At 35.3% G+C, this 27,232-nt stretch overlaps 2 protein-coding genes across 3 annotated transcripts in view; one reads left to right on the top strand and one right to left on the bottom strand.

Annotated features, from left to right (window-relative positions):
- Window positions 1–13,641, bottom strand: part of LOC123674243 (putative uncharacterized protein DDB_G0271606) — a 39,123-nt gene extending 25,482 nt beyond the window's left edge. The window contains exons 1-2 of one of the 2 annotated variants that reach the window (XM_045609179.1): window positions 13,277–13,641; window positions 3,731–3,880 (exon numbers count right to left, since the gene is read on the bottom strand). In XM_045609179.1, the coding sequence (XP_045465135.1) occupies window positions 3,731–3,880; window positions 13,277–13,380 (254 nt within the window). In that variant the 5' untranslated portion in view covers window positions 13,381–13,641. The remainder of the gene's footprint in view (window positions 1–3,730; window positions 3,881–13,276) is intronic. The other variant, XM_045609178.1, reaches the window with a different exon arrangement.
- LOC123674244 lies at window positions 9,754–12,335 on the top strand. Its single transcript, XM_045609180.1, has 2 exons — window positions 9,754–9,924; window positions 10,267–12,335. The coding sequence occupies exons 1-2, from the start codon at window positions 9,833–9,835 to the stop codon at window positions 12,218–12,220; spliced, it is 2,046 nt and encodes a 681-aa protein (XP_045465136.1). The 5' UTR covers window positions 9,754–9,832; the 3' UTR covers window positions 12,221–12,335.
- Window positions 13,642–27,232: the final 13,591 nt, after the last annotated feature.

The raw sequence follows: 27,232 nt of genomic DNA, 5'->3' as shown, positions 1-27,232 counted from the left end.
ATAATCACCGTCTTGCATAGAATATTGAACATTAACCCAAATACCAAATCACTAGACTCAAATCACCTAACATTACCTCCTAATCCAAAGTTCGCGATATGATGAAAGGGAGAAGTTTCGTGTTTGATATAGCCTCATCACTTTTTCATTCCATTAATTCAAATGGAGCTGGTGTAAGCTTCTGCATAATTTAGATGGGAATTATACCAACTCTCGAAGAAAGTTTATTAAAAACTTCGCATATTCATGGAAAAGAAGGCATCTTGTCAGATAAAAATAAAGGAAAGGACACAACAACTTAATTAAGCATTCAGCCACATGTTCTCATGAATGTTTCAACAATAACTAATTGGGTAGATTGTTGCAGTGTTCAAACAATCAAATGAATTCGTTGGGGTCAACGTAGCCTTTCTCTTTCTATGTTTTTTTTTCACGTATCGGAGAAATTTTATTGTGTTTTCCCGTGGAAGGTACCTAATGGATTTTTTCCAGTGTGCTTAATCCGAAACGGTGGAATTCATCAATGGATTTCGCTTCATCGGATCATGACGGAAGAGTTGAACGACATTCTTTAACCACATAGAACTAAACTCACCGACGCGTCTCAAAGCCTTTGTTCCGTTAAGTTAAATGAGCTCAAACATTTTCGCAAAAGTGATTTTCTGGTCGTCGTAACAATGATTCATATTAATGAAAAAATATATATGTAATAATATCTTATATAAGACAGTGTTCGGAATTCTTGCTGAACAGAAACTAATACTTATACCGAGAAGCAACACTAGATAAACTTGCAGGAATATCAGAAGACTATACGCTTTTACTTACGAAGAAGATAAACGAGGAAGATTATAAAGGATCCAGTTGTGATGTTTTAAAATACAGGGTGTTCCGTAAATACCACGTCAAACCGAGGGAGAATGTAGATCAAAGAATAACCCACCTGCTATGACAAAATTCCTATTATAAAAGTCTTACCGTTTTCGAGATATTTATTTTTTTTTTTAAAATAATGAATTTTTGCCCCTTTTAATAGTTTTGCCCTTACGGTTGGTACAATTTTACATCTTTCTGGTTAAATTTTTCAGTAAAATATTGCTGAAGAATGATTTTGACGTTTGCATTAAAAACATCCTCCGAAAATTTTAAAGGGGGGCTTTGAGAAATATTTTTATTGGAAATTTTGGTAGTGGAATATTTTGTTCATGAAGTTTAGCCCATCGTAGTGGACAAAAAATGTACCGAGCTACTGCTGCACATTACACCAATGAATTGTCTATTTTATAGTGATTTCAAGGAGGTATCACACAAGTTATTTGTTATTCAAAAAAAAAGATATGCCTGTATTTATCCAAATGGGTACGTTTCTGATACTTTGTCAATTCTGTTGAGAAATCTTCGATGTTGCATTACTTAGTGAACAATGGCAATTGTTTACGTGCGAAAATATTACTTGCATAATTATTCACCTCAACGAAATTCAATTTTTCCGGCAAATTTTGAAAAACATCATGCAGATCCAGATTTTTTTAATAAGATCATTTGGAGCGACGAGTCTTCCTGTACCAAGGATGGGTACAGGATTGGGATTTTTTTCAACTACACATTCCAATTGGAAAAGAAGAATTCGGTACAAAAACACGCCCTTAGGGATAAATTCAATTTCAAAATGGACAACGATATCTGCTAAAAATATTGAGATGGGTACGTAAAAGTTTATAACAACGAACCATTCCCATTATGCATCTGCCATCTCAGCATTGATAAAAAACGATTTAACAAACAAAAGTTAATCAAAAATAGGGGGCATTCGAATGCACACACATTGAAACCATATTGTTTGAAATTTGTTTAAAATGACAATCAAAATTCAAAATAGAATCAGGACCATCGGATTCAGTCTGATGCAATCGAGGGTGATATTATTCCCAAATAATTAGCCCAATTCTGTAACTCGAATAGAAACGAACAAATCGAATCGTAATCTGAGAAATCGAAATACTTCACTTCTATCGCGTCCAAATTTGGTATTATGTATCTAATTCTTCTCCTTTCGTCAAATGTAATTCGTAATTGATATCTATAGTAACTCTACTTGAAATACAGAATACCAATTCGAAACGATTCTGGTGCATTTCTATTCGTTCCATACCATCTCTATTCGATATGAAATAACAGAATATAACTGAATGGACTATAACATTGGTAATTTTGTACTTCAAAAATTAAATAAAAAAATCAACATAGGCTGACTATTCCTCATAACGTGTTTTTTTTTTCCAAGGAGAAGAATTCCTCAAACATTATCTTTTAACTGTTCGACTTATTTTCACGCGGAATACAGAATACCTCCAGATAAATGCAGGTGAAATAAAAATGATTCTCAGGCTATCAAAACATAAAAAAAATCAACGAAAACATTGGGAACTCAAAAATGAGAAAACTAAAGGGGGACCTATTATGGAAAATTCTTACATTACTTACATTATTGTCATGCTGAGCTGAGCATGTTGGTTATAAATTCTATAGAGTCTGGAAAGACACTATAGAATTTATAACCAACATGCTCAGCTCAGCATATCAGGCAGTAATATCTATGTAGATAATTTTTCTAAGGTTATGGGACTTTGACAATCAGTATCAAGTTGCAAAATATAGGTTGACGATAGTTTGACAGGCATGTTGGCTGCCGATCATAGAACTAGATAGAATTTTAAAAAATCGATCCACATGAAGAACAAAAGCGAGAATTTAAATAGTTATTTATGCAACAAGTGCAATAAACAATTTTTGCACGAGTTGCATACAACATTTTTACTACGTTCATGCAAAAAGCAAAAAATGATTTATTGAGATGCGGCACTAGGTGTAGGAAAATGAAAAGCGCAACTTGAATACTTTATTATCAATATCGATTTGCATTGAAACAGGAACTAATACGTTACGAACAATTTAACTCAAACTTTATTTTTACGCTCAATGTTGAAAGTGAATGAACAATCGGTGACAGCACGTTGAAGTAGAATGACAGATGAGTGCAATAAAAACTTCATTGCACTAGTGCAATGATCAGAATCCAATAAAAGAAAGTTTACGATTTTAACTGGAAATAAACATTGTCTATGTTTTTAAAAAAAGCGAATGTGATAATGGTCCTTTGTAATTAAATTGCTGATGCTCACATATTCTCTCATATTTTCTAAATCAATTGTACCTCTAACACAAAAGCTGTGAACCTGGCTGGAGGCTGGACAATCTCTGCTGGGACAACTAGTTTACACATACAAAGGAAACTACCGAGGCAACTACATTATCAGTAAAATGACACGTAGCTTCTAGAATAGGAGCGAACATTTCCGAAACCCACTAACCTAAATGCCTTCTATCTGAAATGATGTTTGGGTTTACATGGTTGCATTAGGTCATGGAATTTATTATACTGTCAGTACATGATCTACGTAGACGACTTTGGAAGTTATTTCCTCATACAAGATCAGGAATACAATCCTAATCCTAGCAATTCATTTATGTTGTTAGATTCATAACAAAGGAATTCGCAGAATCTTTTCGTATGAGCAATGTTTGCCATTTATATCCGGTCATGAAGTCAGAGCATAGTTAGTAAACAAGAGTTTATAATTATAATCCACTAAACATTAATAAAGAGGACTAAGGAGAGTAGACACAACATTAAATCGACAAAACAATGATTGTAGCTTGTAAAACTCACTTGTTAGCGCCGTGGTCCACCAGTAGGTATAAGTTCTGATCGGATTGCCTCAGACGCTCTGCCGTGGTGATTGGCTTGTTCAGTCCTTGAGCGTGTGCAGAAGCTTCTCCCATTTCATTCACGACCTCTGCCACCTTGTTCACGGTGTTCCTGAAATAGTGTTAACAGCTTCATTAAATGTTTGAAAAAGAAAAATGAGAAGTACCAACTTAAGTCGGGACCATATTAAGAAATAAATTTGTACTGAATGCGAGACTGAAAGACTTAAGAAATAAGGTCCGAAAGAGGTACCAGAAAATAAACCTAACTGAAACAGAAGAAACCTTCAAACCGACCTTTTTACCACCTTATGTATTTTGACTTGTTCATATCTATCATTTCGGTTATACTGAGAAGGTAAACTTTCCTAGGATCATCATTGAGTGTATTTCACCTTCTGATGATATGTTATGAATTCACCCTTGAGTAAAGGAATACTTTGAACGCTATTATACGGCCATGTTGCCGCGTCATCGATAATTACTATGGAAAATAATTCTTTTTGGGCAACTTCTACAGAATTAATCGGAATTCATTCACAAATTTCTATTGCAAACTTGATTTGATTTAGAACTACAAAATCTCTTAGTATCAATTTTGATTATAGATAGATGAGGTGCACTGAATTTTATCGTTAGCCCAGAAGTAAAATAAATAAATAATACATTTGATTTCATATGAAACATCAACAGAAACTAGGTGCTCATTCGAAAAAAAAATGATGTATACTCTATATTGGTAATTCAGAATATATTTCTTGATTACACAACAATTATTTCGCCAAATTAATTACGCACAGGTAAATATTTCGCGAAATAGATACCTCTGTAATTTTTTTTATGTTTATAGTGAATAAACATTATATTATAAATTATATTTCGGTGAGTATGGTAACTGTAATCATACTCTCCTGAAGAAGTTGAAATTTAATTTGACGAAACAATTGTTGTGTAATCAACTTACTTACTTTTCAATCATATTGATTTAGAATCGTTATATTCTATAGAAATCATGGAATAGTTATTTCTTCATTTCAGTATCGTAATGAGTTTATTACAGTTCTGAAAACAGTGCTGTAATGAACTCATTACAGCATTGTTTTCAATTGAATTTTTTGTTTTATAGCTGTCTACACTGACTTCCTTTATTCTATCAAATTTCAACACACTTCAATTGCCAATATAATATAATTTGGATAAAGTGAAATGATTTGCAATTTTTCTAAATTCTGGTGGTGTTGAATCGATTTCGTATCGCGCACTACGTCCATTTTATTTTGTTTAGCGATGAAGCGCACTTCTGGTTGAATGGCTACGTCAACAAACAAAACTGCCGCTTTTGGAGTGAAGCTAATCCTCAAGTGTATGTTGAAACACCGTTACATCCAGAAAAACTGACTGCTTGGTGCGCTTCATGGGCTGGTGGAATCATTGGTCCGTAGTTTTTCAAAAAGGATGATGGCCAGAACGTTACAGTCAATGGTGATCGGTATAGAGACATGATTACTAACTTTTTCATTCCTGAATTCAACAATTATGATGTCCAGGAGCTGTGGTTCCAACAAGACGGCGCAACATGTCACACAGCTCGTGCCACAATCGATTTATTGGAAGACACGTTTGGTGACCGCCTAATTTCACGTTTTGGACCTGTGAATTGGACTCCAAGATCTTGTGATTTAACACCGCTAGACAACTTTCTGTGAGGCTATGTAAAGTCATTGTTCTATGCGGATAAGCCAAAAACCCTTGACCATTTGGAAGACAACATTCGCCGTGTTATTGCCGATATACGGCCACAAATGTTGGAAAAAGTCATCGAAAATTGGACGTCCAGATTGGACTACATCCGAGCCATCCGTGGCGGTCATATACCAGAAATCATATTTAAAATGTAATGCCACAAGATTATCTTGCGGATAAATAAATTTCATGTCAATCGAATAATCCATCGTTGCTTTATTGCAATTTCAAGTTCTATAGCTCTAAAAAAACACCCTTTATAATTTCGAAAATAAGTGATTTGAGCAGTATTATAGCCACGCCAGGCTGTACCCCTGCGCATAAATTGGAAAGGGGTCTGAATGATTCTGTTCAAGATACGTCCTATGGAGTGGATACCAGGAAGGTTGAAGAGAAAATTACACCACCGGCTTATGTAGTGTGAATATTTGAATGAGGCTCATTCATTCAGAAGTCGCTTTGAGCGTTTCAAATTGAGGAAAGGAATTTCCCATGCGTCAAATGATTCCATCAATCAGTGTCACATCATTTTTCATAACATTAATATCCGATGCACGAGTTTTAAATTCTTATATCCAATAGAAGATTTATGTTGGAGATTATGTTGTGATATAAATAATACAAATAACAACAAATAATGAAAAAACCTTTCAGTTTTCATTTACTTTCAAGCATAACGTAGTTGAGGTATGAGAGAAATCGCTATATTATATTATAGATATTTTTGTGTTCGATATAGGTTATTGTTTGGTAACGGCCAACTCTGATCAATATTGATAAAATGATTTCATTTCCAAAAGACCTTCAGTTAATCCTAAAATCCTCGTTGGTATTTTGGGGATATATCATTACATAGTTCATTATTTCCTCCTATATTTTTATGATAAATATAATATCCATTTAGTTTAATGATCGATAATTTTCTAGAAGAGACGTATTCTTATTCGATAGTTGAATTAAAACAAGAATTGAAGATTATTCATGACATATTCTTTGTCCAGTCATTTTATCATATCAATTTTGTTCTCTAATGAATAAAATTCAGTAAATCAACGAATTTATTATTTCGCATGAGTGAAAATAGAAGATTCCAAATTGCTATGAATTTCATGAAAAATACAGACCAAGTTCATTCCTTTCCTTTCGAATGATGAACTCTCGTGTGAAATTGAGCGTTTTTATTTGACTAGATGAGATCCAATTATGGAACTAATTTCCGGTAATTGTAAATGGTTAGTTAACAGACCATGTTTCATGTCACGTTATGATGGAAAAATAAATTGCAGTGAGAGTTATGTAAGAGTTTCTAGGAAAAACGTCCGGAAATACTTATTCGTTCCAAGAGTTCTTTCTCTCATCACAGGAAATCAGTTTCAAGATAAAACATCGTGAAAAGTCCGGTAGATTGAGTTACGCCGTAAGAGGCATAATAACCTGAAGAATCATATAACTGTTTTTATCATCACTCATCCTAATATATCGTCAAATATGGAATGTTTAATCAGTACTAATAATAAAGCAAATGAGAAATGAAAACGCTGTATTCTTCACCTTTGAAGTTGATGTGAGAAATACTCAAGAAAAATTTGATAAGAAATAAGAAATAAATATCGTGTGAATGATAAGAAAGTTTGCTGTGAATAATGCTAGGAGAAAAGCAACGTCGAAATTTTTTCTTACTGTTAGGTACAAGTATTAAAAGTATTTTCTAATTTGGAATATTCGAATAATTTATTCATCAGGAATGCAGGTTTTCGCAGTTTTCCTAATTCACATTTCTTATCAGCTTCCTCTAGAGTTTTCCTGAGGTCCTCAAAGATATCTTTGAATCTTTAATGCCTACTCTTTGATTGCCACTTACAGTTAGGACTTCTCGATAAAAAATAATATACAGGGTGATTCACCGGAATGGCCTATTAGACGTTCATGGAAAACTAATAATAATTTTGAGCTGAAAATTTGCATATTGAGGTTTGAGATAATGATATTTCTCCCTAAAATATTTTCAGATCTCTACAACTTCCGGTTATACCGGAAACAGACTACTACTTCCTTATTTCAAATGGCACACCCAGTATATTATTGCATCATTAGATAGCTTTTTTGATGGCAATTTTGACAATATGCCATACCTTGGGTAAAAATTCAACGGTTCATGAGTTATTGGGATTCTTATGAAAAAAAAAGGTGGCGATGAGGACTCAAATTTTTTTGAATATTTCAGCAGAAAAAGCTTTTTTCGAAAAAATTTCTTTCTTTTTCGATTCCGCAAATACGTAGTATTATAAGACTGTTTTCGGCTTGGACCAAAAATGTACAGGGTGTTTATAAGAGGATCATGAACTTGGACAACTCAACATTTTCAAATTCATCATAACATTGTGTTGTTTTCGAGAAATGAATTTTGAAAAATTTGTGTTCTGGATTTGTTCCCTTCAAAATTGAACACTCGTTCATTCATGCTCCAATTCGCCCTTTTGGAGATCAAAGAACTAAAAATAGGTATACCTATGTAGTTTCTGACGGCGCAATTGGTGCATATATTAACGAGCGCTCAAAAGCGCCTGATTTCACTAAGCATTTTCCTTTTTTATCAATAATCTGCTTTAATCTTCTACGATTCTAATGAATCTTTTCAAACGCGCTTACATGTACTCTCCTTACCTCAAAGCGATGTTGGAGAGGAAATATTTCAAATGACCACATCCTGTATCTTTTTTAACTTATGGGAGTCTAGTCTTTGGGATCTGAACTTACCCTGAAAATTTCAAGTTTCTAGTCGGAGAGTTATCGTGTTTACCAAAGGGAGGTATACCTAATTAATTCAAAGACGTCTTTAAGGACAAAATTAAAACCTCTGAAGACAGGAAGTTGAAATGTAAGAAATAGAAAGATGACAAACGTTTCCATTTCTGCTGAAATTAGAAAAAAAATGTACACCGGAAATATAATCGAAATAGTATAGCTTCTTATTTTAATTTTCTTCATATTATCATGTAAGAAAACACCACAAATTGAGAAATGTACTGATAGGTAGTTTTCAGTATCTTTATTTTCTCGAAAAAAGTTTATTCTCTGTATAGTACTTTCGGAGATCCTATCGTTAGACATCGAATTTAATGCACCCTGTACTCCACATTGAAGAGGAGCGTTCGAAAAATGTTCAACGATATTAATAGAAGCCCTTCAAAAATAGGGTTTCCAAATGAACGACATACGTCGGATCTTATTCCATTCATTGACACTAACCTAGACTGGGCCCTTGAAGTGAGTATTTTGTCTCGTATATGAGTCCGCAAGGGTTAATCAGATGATTCAAATGAAGCAAGAATCATCTTTCACTGAATTAAGGATATTTCTAGTTACATCATATAACTTTCAATGCCGATTAAATCATCCTCTAAAATTGCCAGTCCTGTTAAAACCAAACCTTGACTTTGGCAGTCGAGATAACAATAGAAGTAGATATGTACAGGGTGGGCAAATAAGCGAGGTGAGCGGCTATATCTCAGGATCCACTCATCGTAGAGACTTGCGGTGAAAAATGTTACCACTAAAGTGTACAAGAGAACACACTGGAAATTATTTTGAAGTTCATACCTCTACCGCTAGAGGGCGTAATAGCTACCGTAGAGTAGAAAAAAGAATTTTACTCGAAAATGTTTTATATGAAGTTGAAGAAAAAATATCATCATTGTAATCCTTGGAAAATTCTCTATCTTTTTGAATTGTCACTTTCGATTTTACGACATCTAATAACGGAAGAGGACAGGGAGAAATCTGACTGATTGAAACGCCTGTAACTTCAGTTTGGCTCAACATTTTTGAGCAAATTAGATCTCGTCTGAAAGATAATATCTTGTTGATTGAGGACCAAATATAGTCATGATAAATTTGTTTTTACTGCTTTCGATAGGGGACGCTAAGTCAGAAGTTCATTGTTTTGTTCATTTTACTGCGAAATTTCAAATGTAATGATAGAATTTTCTCAACAGATACAGAAATTCCATCGAATTTGCATGAAAACACCTGAAGGTCGCAAAGCGATAATTTCATGCGTTCTGAAGTTATGGCCGAAAGAAGATATTCTTCACCTGATGCACTGCGAAAAATCAAATTGTGTTTTAAATTCTGACAGAAATAGAAATCCCATCAAATTTGTATGAAAAAACCAAAAGGTCGCAAAGCGATAGCTTCAGGCGTTCTGGAGTTATTTTCAAATTAGGGGAGAGCGGGGCTGAAAGTGCCGCGGGTAAATTGTGCCGACGCGAATATCTCGTAAACAGAAAGAGATAGATATAAGATAGCAGTTATTCACGTAATGCCTAACAGTCCGGGACATGCGCATGCCAGTTTAATTCCGTCCGCCGAAGGGACAGGGTGTCAGTGCATGTGTGTGTATTCGAGCTCTACGTAAGTAAATATTTTCGTCTCAATACTTTTTGGTCACAAGCTGGCATTTTTCGTCCTTTTAATATGAAAGTTTTAGTAAAATGTTTGTCGTTTATCCTAGTTTGTTATGCAGTATGATTATAATGCTTAGAGCGCTTTGATATTTATATGTAGGGCAAAATATCACACTCGCATAAACGGGGTAAAATGTGCCGTTCATGGGGGGCTGCTTGTGCCGCGGCACAACCAACCCCACGGCAACCTTCATTGTTTCTGTAATACTTAAGTTTATGCGAGCACTTGTGGAAGATATAAAATACTTTTTGCCATGATACTTCATCCTGTATTTATTGTCTTTGACAGAATGAGGAATTACAAGCGGAAAACTCAAAGGGGAACTACATCCCAAGATCTTCTAAAAAGAGCGGCTGATGCAGTCATCAAGGATGGACGTAAATTAAAAACAGTTGCACGTGAATTGGAAATTTGCCATACAACTCTTCAAAGGTATGTCAAAAAAATTAAAAGTGGACTTACTCCTTCGGTTGGTTTTAAATCTAGAATGGTGTTTAGTGAAGATCAAGAGGCACAACTGTCTGAGTACATTTTGAAAAGTGCCTCTATTTATTTTGGTCTTCTACCAGAAGAAGTACGACAACTTGCTTACCAGTGTGCCGTGAAGTTTAATGTTCAACACATCCCACCATCTTGGCATACCAATGGTAAGGCTGGCAAGGATTGGTTTACAAACTTCCTGAAGAGGAACTCTACTCTTGCAATAAGAACACCAGAAGCTACCAGTGCCGGACGCGCGAGCTCGTTCAACAGATATAATGTAAATCAATTTTTCGAAAAACTTGGCGACTTGATTACAAAATATAATCTTACTCCTTCACGTATATGGAATTTGGACGAGACTGGTGTCACAACTGTGTTAAAACCGAAAAAAATTTTGGCTGAAAAAGGAACAAAGCAAGTAGGAGCAATTGTTTCATCTGAACGTGGAACTTTAGTCACTGTTGAGCTAGCGGTGAGTGCTCTGGGAAACTCGATTCCGCCGATGTTTGTTTTCCCGCGTTTGAAATTTAAGGACCTGTTTATCCGAGGTGGTCCTCCTGAGTGTATTGGGGCTGGTAATCAATCCGGTTGGATGACAAACAAAGAGTTCTTAGTGTTTATGGATCATTTCATAAAGCATACTAAGCCTAGTCCTGATGAACCAGTGTTATTACTACTAGACAATCATTCATCTCATATTGATATTGATGTGATCGAAAAGGCCAAGAAAAACTCTGTTATATTATTATCATTCCCACCACACTGCACCCACCGTCTGCAACCCCTGGATGTTGGTGTCAACGGCCCATTCAAAGCATACTGTTCTAAAGCTCAAAACAACTGGCTGAGAACTAATCCCGGGAAAACTATGAGCATTTATGAAATACCAGGTATTGTAAAATACGCTTTGCCGCTTGCAGCAACTCCTATCAATATAAGCAACGCATTTAAAAAGGCTGGCATTTGGCCCTATGACCCAAATATCTTCACAGACAAAGATTATGCGCCGTCTTCTGTCACTGACCGCCCGATGCCAGAAAATCGACCCTCACAAGATACAGACCACTTTCCTGTCCCTCTAAACAATCAAGAAAGGACTGCTGAATATCTTAATGACTCAAATAATGTCGGCTGCAATATAGAGATTGAGACTACTCCATCAATTCTACAGCAAAGCGACTGCAGCGTTGAACCATCAGGTAATCCAGAACATGTGGGACGTCAATGCTCTCAGGAGACTACCCCTTGTTGCAGCTTCCAACTTCCTCAATCATCAGCTGATAACAACGCGGGAGATGAAAATACAATAATTTTCTCACCAGACCTCATAAGACCACTGCCTAAAGCACCTCCTCGATTAGTTGGACGCAATAAAGGACGTAAAAGAAAGACAGCTGTTCTTACGGACACTCCAGAGAAGGATGCTTTGGCCGAAGAACATGCTAATAAAAAGAAGAAAAAAGAGATTGAAACTACAAAGAAGGGTAAAGGAAAATGCACGGGACAAGGTAAACAAGCAAAAAGAACGACTAAGAACCCCGCTAAGAGAAGAGTCTTGCAAGATGATGACACTTCTGATGAGGAACAAGATTGGTATTGCATCATATGTTGTGACGCATATTCTAATTCTGCCCCTAGAGAAAAATGGATTCAATGCATAGAATGCAAGAATTGGGCCCATTCACAATGTATTGACGATGAAGAAAGCCCAGCATTTGTATGTCCAAATTGCTATTCTGATCAGTCATCTATAGAGTAACTGGTTTTGTTTTCTCTAAAAGACCAAATATAAGTTTTTTAATTTACAATTCGGAAGAAATCTTCTTTATTTTTTTTAATGTAGTCCTGAGAGACTGATATATTCAATAATTGATCTCATTTGTTCAAAAATAAGTTCAAATTGTTGACTGAAATGTGTTTTTATATTTGCAATAGCTAAATAAGTAAAGATATTATGTTTTTCTTTATTATTATGCTTATTGTTATATATAACTGAATTTTAAGTTATGTTGATTAGTTAAAAGTATAAGCAATAAATATATTGTTGAAAAAAATTGTGTTTTTAAATCCTAAATTAATTTTCATTCACGTAAAACACCTTTAATTATCAACGGCACAACCGACCTCAGCTACGGCACAACTCGCCCCAAAGTGGGGTTGGTAGTGCCTTCCCGACTTTGCTTAAAAAAATGACCTTTTCTTGAAAACCATTGAAATTGTGTCAAATCTGTGAGTGAATTCTTATTGTAGATTAAATTTGGCTTATGATGAACTACTTCTTTCAGAAATAGTACTTTTCTTATCCGAATCATATGAGAATTTGTCAAAATCGGCACGTTCAGCCCCGCTCTCCCCTAGTAGATACTCGTTCTTCGAACTATTATTGAAAAAGTTTTGAATTTTGTGAAATTGAGTGCAACCAGATGTTTTCAATCATAGATAGGTACTTAATTTATACTTATAGATTATCGAGTATTTGAAACAGATTAATATTCTGCATATCATTCCGTCATTTCTTGATTCATTTATTGCCTAAAGAATATATTACAGGATAATCATACGCCTCAATCTAGAAAAAAACAAGGACGTTCTACCTAACCAAATCGAGTTTTTTTCAATCATGGATTGATTTGTTAAACAGGCTTATTGCAGTCATAAACATCTCGAGAATTTCGATCAGATCAAGAGATGCTGACATTGACATAAATACTTTTATCTCATCTCACGACAGGTTCAATCCAAAATAAACCGATAAGAACTGTCACCGTAATAAATACGAAATCAAAAAAAAAATTAGATAATTGTTTACACATACCATAACGCCCTACGGTCTCCTACGAAATCCGGAGGCAGCAGAGTGTTGCCGATTTCCACAATGGGCCTTTTAAAATACTCGTTCACATTGAACTGGAACTCCATGGTCAAACTATACGTCTTCTATCCACCGGTGTTTCTCGAAAGCGGCTCCTAGAAAGTCTTCCAAGATCACTCAGAACCTATTTTAGACGGATGAGTTGAGGAATTTTGCAAAAACAATAAGGTGCGAAACTGACGTTAATGTCAGATAGATGGGAAAAATTGTTTTTCGGCCGATGCGATGCGATAATTATTCTATTCGTGGAACAGAGAATGCAGCGGTTCACAGACTGCCGACTGACTAACTCTCCTCCGTTATTGAGAAGGTTCGCCGGTGTTCTGTGGTGAATCGTGGCAGGGAAACCATAGGCGGAGTAGCTGGGTCCGGTGCGGATTTTCCGGAAGTGGGTTCGACGCAGACGCGATGGTTGGAGTTTCCCTTGCAAACTACGTAGTAAGGGTGCGATAGATGCTTATCGGAGGTGGCTAGGTGGAGAAATATCAATTACGCCTATCGTTGAAAAGTTTTATGTTGTGTCATAGAGCACAGAGCTGAATATATAGGGTCTTTTCGTATTTTTTTCTTGTATGCTGGGTGTTTGGCGAAATATATGAAAATGGGATGATGTATTTGGGTTCGTCTGCTACTTACTCAGCACCAAAGATTTTTCAAAAGATCTCACGTTGACCTAGACCCCTAAAAATTGTTATCTGGACTAAAGGTGTGACTTTTTGTGAAGATATTAAATGTTTAACAAAGCGCTGTCTAGAGAAGCATTAGAATCCCACAGGAATTATTTTTAGAGCATCATTCACATGTTTGAAGTTGTGGCCTTAAAGCTAGTTCGATTCATTTCAAGCCATAATCGCTGGATGAAGGTTTGTCTCAATTGCAACGATTCAATTCCTCAATCTGTGTGGGTTCGTTTTCTGGACCCTCTGTTGTCTAGTTTACCTTTCGGGTTTCTTGTTAGTGAAACGTCAAGAAAGAACAGAGCAGCATGTTCTTCAATTTTCAATATAATTCAACTTTCGTTGTGTGATGGTGATATTATGGATTTGATGACCCGGCTGTTTCTTTGATTAATTCGTACCTGCAGAGACGTTCCCAAAGAATATTCAGCAACGGGATATATTCGTCTCCTAGAGATGTTCATACTGGCGTACCACAGGGATCGATTTTGGGTCCACTCCTTTTTATTATTTATACTGCGGATATTCTTGGGTCGGTGTCTCATTGTAAGGTGCAGGCATATGCTGATGATGTGCAGTTATATATGCATTTTGATCCTTCTGATGTCGGAGTAGTTAATGATCGTTTGAATGAGGAAATGGCTAATATCGCTTCAATCTCCAGACAACATGCACTGAACCTTAACGCAAAGAAAAGGGTGCTTTTATGCTTCTCCTCTATGAATACTCGGCAAGTGCTCAGGAATGCTTTGAATGTTTCAGTAGGCGATACAAGGTTACCTTTGAGTGAGTCAGCCAGAAATCTGGGGTTGCATCTTGATGTCGATTTGAGATTTTTTGGGCATGTCAGGAGTTTGTTGAGGAGAGCTTATACAAATTTGAAGCTCCTTTATTCCAATAGACATGTTTTGAGTCAGAGTTTAAAAAGGGTGCTTTGTGAATCACTCGTGCTTTCTCACTTTACCTACTGTGATTTCTTGTATGGTCCTTGTTTGCGGAGATTGGAGAAGGATCGCATCCAGAGGGTTCAAAACAACTGTTGCCGTTTGATATATGGATTACGAAAATTCGATCACATAAGCGGTGCATTAATTTCAACGGGTTGGCTCAATATGGATGGTAGGAGAAAACTTTATCTTGCAGATTTCACGTTGAAGTTATTGAGGTCTCCGGATTCACCAAAGCATCTTCTGTCTGGTTTTGTCTCGGTGGAGTCGAGACATGGTAGGGGTACCAGATTCGGAGGCAGGTTCCTTGTTCCCCGTCATCGGACTGCCATGTTTTGTAGGTCCTTTATTTACTGTGCTGTATCACTTCTTAACTCCCTTCCAGAGGATCTCAGGAATTTGAGCGTTAACAGATTCAGGGTCAAATACAAACAGTATCTTTTAAATGATCAGAACCGAATGTAGTAGTTTGAAAGAGTCAACATACCTGCTCTATATTCGAGGGCTCATTATTCATGATTTTGTTTATATTAACTTTTTTTTGGTATCTCGTGCAACATATATGTTTTTTTTTTTCTTCCTTTTTCCTGCTCTGATGTGGTTGAGTTTGAATAGCTTAGCTAGACTTCGCCACTTCATAGTAGTTTTTTTCTCCAATTATGATATTTTATTTATAATTTTTGTAACAATAAAGGCGATTTATTATTATTATTATTATTATTATATATAGGGTCTTTTCGTATTTTTTTCTTGTATGCTGGGTGTTTGGCGAAATATATGAAAATGGGATGATGTATTTGGGTTCGTCTGCTACTTACTCAGCACCAAAGATTTTTCAAAAGATCTCACGTTGACCTAGACCCCTAAAAATTGTTATCTGGACTAAAGGTGTGACTTTTTGTGAAGATATTAAATGTTTAACAAAGCGCTGTCTAGAGAAGCATTAGAATCCCACAGGAATTATTTTTAGAGCATCATTCACATGTTTGAAGTTGTGGCCTTAAAGCTAGTTCGATTCATTTCAAGCCATAATCACTGGATGAAGGTTTGTCTCAATTGCAACGATTCAATTCCTCAATCTGTGTGGGTTCGTTTTCTGGACCCTCTGTTGTCTAGTTTACCTTTCGGGTTTCTTGTTAGTGAAACGTCAAGAAAGAACAGAGCAGCATGTTCTTCAATTTTCAATATAATTCAACTTTCGTTGTGGATGGTGATTTGTAGATATCCTTAATCAGGTAGGTTAGTTTTCTGGACCTTGCGGCCTAGTTCACTTTTTGTGCTGATTTAATGTTTTTTTGTCTAGTATTAAGAAGGTTTAAGAAGGCACAATCGGGACACAATCGTCATTCCATCGGCACATCTATGGCCTAGACACCTCTTAAAATGTCTACTGGAGTGGTAGGCAAAACGTCAGATAGAAAAACCGACTAGAACATGACTAAAATCCTGGACCTCTGCTGAAGTTTGAGGCATTATTAGAGGCATAGATCACTTGGAGTTGAACTTTATGGAAGAGATATTTTAAAAACAGCATCGGTACCAGAGTACCAGTGTGGTATTGAAGGCGATGAAGAAGCCGATGAATTCGCGAAACAGGTCTCAAGGGTAACACTTGCCGGACTCAAACCCATCTGTGAGCTCGGAAAAAAATACTACAGTGCAGATTTTCAATAGTAGAAACTGAGGAGTACAGAGAGCTCTTGGAAGAATACAATAAGACTGCGCAAGTAAAAAGATTGGAAGAATTTTTGCCGTCCTACACAAAGGATCTTCTGCAGCCCCTTCTGGTCGTTGTGGGCCCGCTGGGCAAATACAATTTGTGCCGAATGAGCCTATCGACAGATGAAATTTTCAGGTTCTGCAAATCGAAGATAAAAACAGCTTAGCATGTGCTGTACAAATGTCCAGATCTCGCTGGCCTGCGTGATCCTTAGACCACACATCTTGGCTGGAATGTTTTGGAATTTTGTGTTTAATAATACAATTTTTCTCATCAGTGCCTTATAGTTCATCAAAATTACTGAATTTACCAACTCACCACTTGTATATCTACTCCACAAATATTGCAATTAAGGAACTTCAAACTAACCAAACGTATTTGTTTCTCTAGTAAGGATTCGCAGAGACAACAGGTATTTCAGGTACTCATAGATTTCTTCCTTGTTATTCTCTAAGATTGTAAAGGTCGATTTGTATATGTATTTCATGAGAATAACAAGAAAGAAATCTATGACTACCTGAAGTAATTGCTTTCTTTGTGTATCATTACTAGAGAAACAGTTACGTTTAGTTAGTTTGAAGTTCCTCAATTGCAATTTTTGTGAAGTAGATAACAACGAAATCTATTTTAAGGTCTTAAATCGATTGTGGAGCATTGGAATAGGCCTCAACTTTCACGTGACCCCAAAGAAAAAAAGTCTAAAGGAGTTGAATCACGAGATATCGATGATCAATTGGGTCTGTTTTCCGAGAAATATAATACAATACGGCCAGGAAACTTTTCTTGCAAATTCGCCATTGTTTTTTTGTTTATATCTATGGCACGTATCGTCGTTCATATCAATATTGTCCAATTCCGACCATAAAAATCATTTATCATAGCATTTCTCAATATCAACAAGGAATCAACAAACCTGGGTTTTCGTCAACACTACGAGCAAAAGCAGCAATATTATCATTCATTCTGGACTAGCGCACAAGGTTTCGATTCTACACATTACTTACTTGTTCCAACAGCTCAAATATTTTCACAAGTAGTGAATTTTAACAATGTCAAGGCTTCCATTGTTATTTTTGAGCGTGTAACATTAGTTCTCGCGAAGTTTCTGTTTGTCACAGGTCAAAATATGTCATTTTCCAAAGCAACAGCTACCTAGATAGCATGCTATTCAAAATGAAACCTTTTATTAGAAAACCCTGCGGAAAGTATTTCATTCTTATGTATCTACCAAATAAAGATTTTGATAGGTGAAAAACAGAAAAAAAGTTTGTCCTGCTATAATACAGAATAGAAACAAATACTACAATATATTTTCTACAGTAGAATAAGAATTCTAAATATTTCATTTCGGTGAGGAATTGAATTGTAGAAGAAAATACATCAGCTCTTCATTGAATGCGTCTTATGTATTAAAGTTTCTCTCGACAACGACAAGCATTAAATATCATTCACTTCTATCCGAAAATCTTTCGCGATATTGATTCTTAGAGCTTTTATGTTGAAAACTTTGATCTCAATCTCTGAATAATTCATAACCAGAAATCTCTCACAATCAGCCCTCCATATTTTACAATTCAACATCATACGGAGAATATTCGAAAGAAAGCATTTCATACCACACAGAACCCTTTTTTCGTCTTGATCGCCGCTCCTGCTTTCCTGCTATTGATCCCACTAACAGCATCCTCTGCAGGAGTGTGCGCTTTGACTTAAAAACGCACATGTACGCTTGTCTTACGCTTACCTTACACAATAAGTGCTGACGAGTAATCGTCGTTGCTGGAGCATTGAATAATGATTATAATGCACTCTACCTGGAACCGGATACGAAACTCGAGAATCCCGTGACTCATGCTCGGTGAGATGCACCGGAGGTAACCACTTAGTATTCATCTGCTGCTATCAGTTAATCAGTTCAAGGTGGGCCACTCTGTGTTTCGAAATAAACCATTTGGGCATGTCCATATTCGGTGTGATTGAATTGGAGCATTCATTTATGTTTTTTGTCCAGATTGTTTTTGATGTATGTGAAGCGGCTCACACACTATCAGTTTTTTTGAGATAAGCTAGACCAGCGATTCCCAAACAGGGGCGGATCCAGACGATGTTTGAGGGGGGGGCCATCAAAGTCACGGCTCATATAGGTTAGCAAAATAGCGGAATTTTTTGTTGGTACCTACCGGGTCAAGTGTTTTTTTTTTATAGAAAAATGGATTTAAGTAAATCATATCATATTCAGTTTCCAAAATTTTGGTAGGACAAAAACAAGGAAAAATTTCACATATTCCATAAATATATTCCGTAAATTTATTCCATAAAAAAACCCAGGCGCAAGAAAGTATAAGGTGTAGTAAAAATAAAACCATTATTATTGCATATAGAAAAAGGCTTCAATTACGACAGTTAACACAGTTGTGCTCTAGGGCCTCTAGGTGAACAGCTGTTGGTAGATAATTCCCTGCCAATCTCACTAAACACAGAGCAAAACCTTCCTGGCCGTTTCCGAAGGCTCACCGCGTTTCGACCACGACCGTTTTTGCTTGACGTTGTCATAAATGATCCACTTTTCATCACCAGGTACCAAACGTTTCAAAAATAAGGCGATTTTGTTGCGATTCTCCAGTGATTCGCAGTGGAAATTCGGTCCATGCGGTTTTTTGGTTAGCTCATGTGATATCCATACATCTAGCACCTTCTTGAGATCAGCCTTATGCAAATAGTGTTCCAAACGGTTTATTGTGGACTCTTAAGCTAATGAGCAATAGAACCAGAACTCGACAATATGCATGCTTTTATCGATATTTTCGACAATTGGCCACTGGCCTTTCAGTGCGAGGTGCATCTTTGACATAGAAATTACCGGAACGGAATCGACGAAACCAAAACTGCAAGTGATTGGCTATTACAGTATAAGAGCAAAAACACTATTTACATTTTTAGCCGCCTGACTGGTATTTTTGTCTTTATCTAAGAAAAACTATGAAATATAGGCTATTTTCTTTTTGTTAGTGTCCATCATTGTGGTGCGCTCAAACTTAACTGAGTCAACTCATCACAAAACTGTCAGAATGTTTTTGTAGTGCGAAATCTCATCTTTTCAACACCATATAGTGCAACCCGATCGGACTTGTACAACGCAAGATACAGATAACTAAAGACATCTATTGGACAAATAATTAATTCCTTTTTACTACACCTATTAAATTAAGACATATGATCAAATATTAAAAATTCAATAACAAATTCTAGTCTCGTATTTTTTTGACTATCGTATCTTTCAACATTAAGACTGCTGCAAATGGTTTTATGTATATGCATTAATGCCAATACATTCAACCTGTCTTCAACCATTCTATTTCATGTCCAATCTTTCACCCTTGTGAGTGCCCATGCATATTTTTCGATTTTTCAGGATACATTTTTATATTTATTAGGTCCACGATGGGGGGGGGGGCATGGCCACCATGCCCCCCCCCCTGTATCCGCCTCTGTTCCCAAAGGGGTTCAGGTGGACATTCAGGGGTCTACGGGAAACAACTCGATGGGGGTCCACGCTATCGTAAAGAACAAATGGGGGCCCACAAATTGTTAACGGAGGTCCACGTAAATTTTTCTGGTTTCGATTGTAAAACAAAAATGTCGGCTAAGCTTAACTCAAGAAATTGCTTAGGGTGATTCCGGAGGAGACCGTCTGATTTTAGAACACTAGTCAAGGCAGTTTCGAGACAGCTTCACTATCTAGTTCAGAATATTCTCACTACCTTGGAGCGAAATAACGATATTGTTCATCTTTAAAAATTTTTTCTAGGAAAACTGGACGTGTGCCAAGAAAAAATAAAAACGCTCCAGTAATGTAAACTTATGGTAGAACCTGAAGCAGAGAGCGAATTTTTGAAAATGGAATGTTTTTTCAACCTTCAAATTTAATCTGAACTTATCATAATTCCCACCCTGTGTTTTTGAGGGAGTGTTGGAATTATTGAAAGTAGACAATCATATTGTTCTACACTGAAAATTTAATCAATATTGATAAAGCCTCACCAAAGTTATGAATAAAAGAAAAATCGATCGAATCGGACAAATCACCCTGTAGACTCTCAATAAAGACCCCCAACGTTGAGCAAAACTTTGATTCAAAACTGCCTTGACTAGTGTAAACTTGGCACACGTCCAGTTTTCCTAGAAAATTTTTTTAAAGATGAACAATATCGTTATTTCGCTCCAAGGTAGTGAGAATATTCTGAACTAGATAGTGAAGCTGTATCGAAACTGCCTTGACTAGTGTCCTTAAATCTGACGGTCTCCTCCGGAATCACCCTGTATAATTGTGTTATTCCAAAATATAAAATGCTTTCAAAAAATACCTTTACCTAGTTCAATTTTATAGCCCTCTCTTTGTTCTTCCAAACAGCAATTCTTCAACTAAAAAAAGGGGATATATGTATGGATATGCATATAGGCCATAGGTTGATGTTAGTGATGCTTTTTTTATTGAACCCACTGTCTTTCTTTCCGAAGAAATTGTTTCATTTCTGAAATCAATAGTGTCATTAAAAAAAAATCTCTTGAATTATTTCATAGGATGTACCATTTTCGAGATAATCGAGTACAAAACAAATACTATCCACACTAAATACCATATAAAATTACAAAAATTGGTATTATAACACTTTCAGATGGCATTCAATTGAACATTTCTGAAAGACACTCAAACAATAAAAAATAGTTGTGAATATTTTTCATTGTTTAAGTGTCTTGTGAATTCTCTTTCTGAAATGTTCAAATAAATGCCATCTGAAAACGTTATAATGCACTACGTCAATTTTTGTAATTTCATTCATCACTAATTTAAAAAATTAATTTTGTGGATAGTATTTGCTTTATAGTCGATTATCTCGAAAATAGTACAATCAATGAAAATAATTTTTATTTTTTATTGAAGCTTTGCTGATTTCAGAAATAAACAATTGTTTCGAAAAAAAAAGACTGTGGTGTAGTTGTTCAACAAGGAAAGGATCATCGCACCCCTGTATCTACCCCACTATATAATTTTGGCATAAGACACCTAATTCGAAACATTGCATTATCAAGACTTCAATGCTCAGTCACGTCGATTATTAATTCAAAGGGGACAATTTTTCATATCAATTTCACATCCATATCGTTTCAGCCATCAGTGGTGTAATCTCAACCCCTAAATTTCGAATAGGGAAGATGGGGTGATACCTCATTTGAAAGTTTATTGAATTTTTTTCTCATTTGATCGATTGGTTTTCGAAATATCCATATGTATTTTTATTTCGAAAAATACTCGTTTTCCTGTCAAGCATGCTGTGTAAGCAATTGAATTTATTATTCATTTATTTTGCAATGATGATAGTCCATAACTTTCATACACCATAGATAGCAAAATACTGTTAGTTTCTCCCATCAACAATTCAGGTAGAAAAGATTATGAATTTACATTTTTATTTTAGGAACAGTAAAAAAAAATAATTTCAAAAGACCTGTTTTGCGAATCTTTGATGAAAACAACATAGATAATTGAAACTCTTCAAAATAGTAGTCTACCAGGCACTCATTGCACGTTATGTAGCATTATTGGCGTTTTTTTTACGTTCTTTCACAATTCATCGCCTCAACTCCTCCAATGATACTATCTGGGTAGCGTAGATTTTACTCTTTAGATAACTCCAGAAAAGAAATTGAGCTGAGAAATTGTTGTACAAGCGTTAAAACGTAGATATTATTATCAATTTATTCTTAAGATAATGTACAAAAATGATACTTTCTGTTGACGTGCTCTTCTGGCTGCACTTCATTGAATAAATCTGTTGTTCGATTTTCTTCTGTTATTTTCGAAATATAAATAAATTATTTCAAGTATTTCCAACAGGAATGAATCATTTTGACTTCAATTGTTGGAGAAAGTAATTAGCAGTAATTATTTTGTTGTCTAGTGTATGACAGTAAACGATCATCGTTGTAACCACATAATAATTTAGTGAAAATTTTATTAATTTACATAGAATGCTTGTACAAAATTTAAATTTTCAATATCTCGAAGACGAATGATTAATTTAAAAAAAAAATTATGCTGAACTAAAAATAGAAAGACCTTTGGAATGAGGTACCTATAACTTACCCCATCTGCCTATTCAAAATTTAGGGGTTGGTGTTCTAACACTAAGGGTTGAAGCGATATGGTTGTGAATTTGTTCTTGAAAGTTTTGCCCCCTTAACAAAAAAACGAGTGTATGAGCATTTTTCCGAAATGGGTTCATTCATCCTATTATCTCGTCTGTTTTGTTTTCAAAATCCGTCCCTGTATAAACTCAAAATTTGAACTCGGTTGAATCTAATTTTACTGATATTTTAAATTTTTTTATATTCTGCTTGAATATTCTATGGTTCTGACGAAGGTTCCCAAACAACACTTCACACGAAGATTGAAATGATTATTCTATATATACATAGAAAATCTCAATTTAATGGTATTCGAAATCACGGAAATATAGAGAAAAATCGAAAAAAGCGCGAAGTTGGCACACCTGCACCTGCGGAATTTGATATTTTCCACACTCCTTGAGGTACAAATAAAATTGTATTACAAATATTATTATAACTATTATTATTAACAAGTTACTAACGAATGCATTTTCGAAAAAGTGCTTGCTAAGTTCGCATTTTAGGAGTGATATTATTGTCATTATAGGTTAGGTTACAAACAAAAATTCTTGTGTTACAAACAGTTACTAACAATGAATTTTGAACTGATTTTTTTTTTCGAAAAAATGTGTTAGCTGTTTTTTACAATGAAGCCTTGAATTTCGGAAAAAAACGGCGGAAGCAAAGTTGTACACCTATGTTTTTTCTGATATTCTTTATGAATTTTTTTTGGTTGTTATAATGAATTGAAATTGGGCACCAAGTTTTAAATTGTTAATTAATATCAATATCCAGAATATCAACTGCTTAGGTTTTAAAGTCAAGGAAATATTGGGTAATTTATTTCGATATTCATGCGAATTTAAAGTCGATATAATTTGTTGTTACGATAAATTTTGTGTTTTTTTTTTATATTTTGCATAAATCATGAATCGAGAAACCGAAATTACGTGTGAAAGCCAAAAAAAAATTATATCTGTACATTATTATTATTATTATTATTCAATTTATTTATTTTTTTATTATCACATCATTATTGTGCATTAGTTTTCGATATTCTTCTTGAATATTCTTTTGTTTTGGTAACGCGATCAACATGAAATTAAAGATTGAGCTTGCATCTTTATCGAATTTTTATCATATTTGTTGAATTAATTGAAAAACAAAATTTCGAAGAGTATTTACGGAACTTCGATTGGGATTTCAACCGCGAGATCCGAACACACTGAAAATTTCAAGTTTCTAGCTCCTTTCATTCGACTGTTATCTTTCAAGAGAATTAAGGGACAGAACCTCAGAAGAGTCTTCTGAGGACAGAACTGAATTAGACCATGGATTCGTAATCAGTTAGTCGATTTTATCGTTTGAGACAGACATCGTCTTTATATTGTTCGATGTGGGAAACGAGCACTGAAATCCAAAATAATATCGAAACCCTGTAGTTCGGTAACAGAGCATTTCCGAAATTAAGTCAGTTTGAAGGTTCAGTCATAAAATATTCCTAGTATCAGCTCCTATTTGTATATGATATTCAGGAACACATTCAGCGAAACTAATTTCAAGAAAATTTTCCAGAGAATAGAATAGAATACATTTTATTGAACGATTTCAACATTTACAGAGTTAATAATAATAATAATAATAATAATAATATTTATTTGAACATAATAATAATACATTTAATTACATTATAGAAAGGAATGTCCAATTCAAATAAACAATCAAGAACAGAGGCTCATCCAAAACAGAATATTGCCTGTGTGTTCTATTCGAAATTAAATTTAATTTTTGTATGCCCTTATAAAAATTAAAAAGTATCCATGTCGGGAGATAATTGACAATTTTTGTGTCCAAATCGGTGTATGCCTGTCTTATATCGGTGTATGCCTGTTCTATTCCGGTGAAATGCGTCTTGTGTCGGTGGTAATAGTTTATCATGTTTATAATCTATTATTAATTAGGTCATGAAATCTATCTCGCCCTTCCTCGCATATCCATCTCCTCAAGTGTGTCCGAAATCTTTTCGGATTTCTCATCTTTGTGATCGTCGTAGGAATATGCTGGTATATTCTAGGAGCTAGATATCGACTTGATCGTTGCCCAATTCTTCTTTCCGCTCGAGGTAATTTATATCCGCCTAATTTTTGTCTTGTCCCATATTCGTGTTCCAGAGTTGATAGCTGTATCTTTCCTTGTTGTACTTGCTCACTGATCTTCAAGCAATACAGCTGTTTAACGTCCATGATACCTGACATTTCAAACAATTCATGTGTCGGGTAAGTAATTCTCTTATTGTGTATTATTTTTATAAGTCTTTTTTGGGCAATGTTTACTTGCTCAATATGGGAGTCAAAGCTCGCACCCCATCCTACGTTACCATACGTTATCTGAGACTGTGCTAATATAAATTTTAAATGGTAATTTATTGCACCTAACTCCTGGAGGAGTTGTTTTGTGCCTGATTTGTACAATTTTGCTCAGATAATTTGTGAATGTGAAAGAATTTACCATATTACATTACTTAACTTTGAGAATAACAACCAACAATAGCATAGATCTATCATTACTTTTTTGTCTTTTAGGTAATCTGGAAAAAGGCTTTATTTGATATAATCAATTGTTTTAGTTTTTTGGAGAAAAGTCTGAAATTCCTTGAGTTCTTCAGCTCCTCAGGGATGCAGTTATATATTTTAGGACCAGTAGTGCATATAAACTTCTGAAATAGTGTTGTATTGACCTGTGGTATCTGCAAATTTTGTCTTTGTCTTGTGTAGTAAACATGTGCATTTTAGATTGTTGTCATTTTTTTCTGGTACATAAATTTCGAGACATTGAAAATGTACAACTGCCGCATGTCCATCATCCAACTGTTTGAGAACAACTGACTTGTTGGAAATCTCTTTGGTTTTGAAGTTATTACTTTCAAAATCCATTTTTGCGTCAATATCAATGTTGTTATTTGACTTTCGTAAGTACCGCCCCAAACAACTATTCCGTATGAATGGATAGATTCGACTAAAGCTTTGTATGCTATCTTAAGTATTTCTATTGGTAAGAACTTTCTCAGTTCATAAAAGGTATACACAAATTTCCTTAATCGGTTGGTTAAGTACTGTGAATGATTGTCCCATTTTAATGTATTATTTATAATTAAGCCTAGATATTTTATATTATCAGTTTTGCCTACCTCTCTTTTGCAACAATATTCATTGATCCTGCATTTTGTATGGTATATAATGGTGGAAAAAGTAGGCTGAGATACTGTGGAGTTGGAAAATGTGACGAATTTAGTTTTTTGGAAGTTTAAGCTCAACAGGTTCATATCCAGCCAGCATTTGATTTTATATAGGCCTATCTCTGACTTAGATTTTACATGTTCCCAGGTGTCTTCGGCGAAAAGTAGAACTGTATCATCGGCGTACGAGATTATATCTCCATTTACATTGATTTTCAACAGGTCATTCATATAAATAAGAAATAATTGCGGGCCCAGGATTGATCCCTGTGGTATACCGAATTTGGGTTGTTGGGGTTTACTGAGATGAGCGTTGATTCTCACGAACGATATGCGGTTGCTAAGGTAATCCTTGAAGAGTTCATATGCTACACCTCTTATACCACATGCTTCTAGCTTTTTCAAGAGCAATTCATGGGAAACACTGTCGAATGCCTTAGCTAGGTCTATGAAGATGCCAATTACCTTTTTTTTTGCGTTCAGGTGGTCATGAATTTTATATGTGAATTGAAATAAGGCATCTTCTGTGGAACGACTTTCTCTGAATCCAAATTGTTGTTCAGACAAAATATTATTTCTTGAAAGGTATTTACTCAATCTTGTAGAAATGCACTTCTCAAAAATTTTAGCTATGACCGAAGTTACATAAATTGGTCTAAAGTTCTTGGGATCATTTTTATCTCCTTCTTTATGGATCGGAGTAATGATGGCGCTTTTTAGGGCATTTGGAAACTGGCCTGTTGTGAATGATAGATTTATTAAATGAGTTAGAATCTCTATGATGTTAGGTGCTATTGCATTTACTGTTTTTGTACATGTCAGCTCCAGTGGATGATTTGTTTTTCAATCCCCTAATGGTATCAAAGACTTCGACGGAGTTGCAGGACTCAAGAACATTGATTTAAGTAAGAAATTATTGTCTGGATGATAGTCTGTGAAATCAGAGTGTTGATCGTTTTTTATAGCCTCTGCCATTTTCTCCCCAATTGTAGCGAAATATGAGTTGAATATATTGGCTACTTCGGTTGGTTCCGATATTTTCATGCTCTGATCGTTTAAGAGTTCAAAGTTATTCGGCCCGTCGTTTTCAGAATTTTTGATTAGTTTCCAAATAGTTTTTTTATGGAGTTTATTAAGCCTTGTGTTATCCAG

Source organism: Harmonia axyridis, chromosome 2, assembly GCF_914767665.1.
Source record: "Harmonia axyridis chromosome 2, icHarAxyr1.1, whole genome shotgun sequence".
Classification (NCBI taxonomy): Eukaryota; Metazoa; Arthropoda; class Insecta; order Coleoptera; family Coccinellidae; genus Harmonia; species Harmonia axyridis.
This window is presented reverse-complemented; position numbering and strand designations above follow the sequence as displayed.

Excerpts from the sequence above, each read along its gene's own strand:
- LOC123674244 (XM_045609180.1), top strand. The coding sequence starts at position 9,833 with ATGCCTAACAGTCCGGGACATGCGCATGCCAGTTTAATTCCGTCCGCC. Across the intron at positions 9,925-10,266 it reads TGTGTGTATTCGAGCTCTAC|AATGAGGAATTACAAGCGGA; the intron begins GTAAGTAAATAT and ends TGTCTTTGACAG.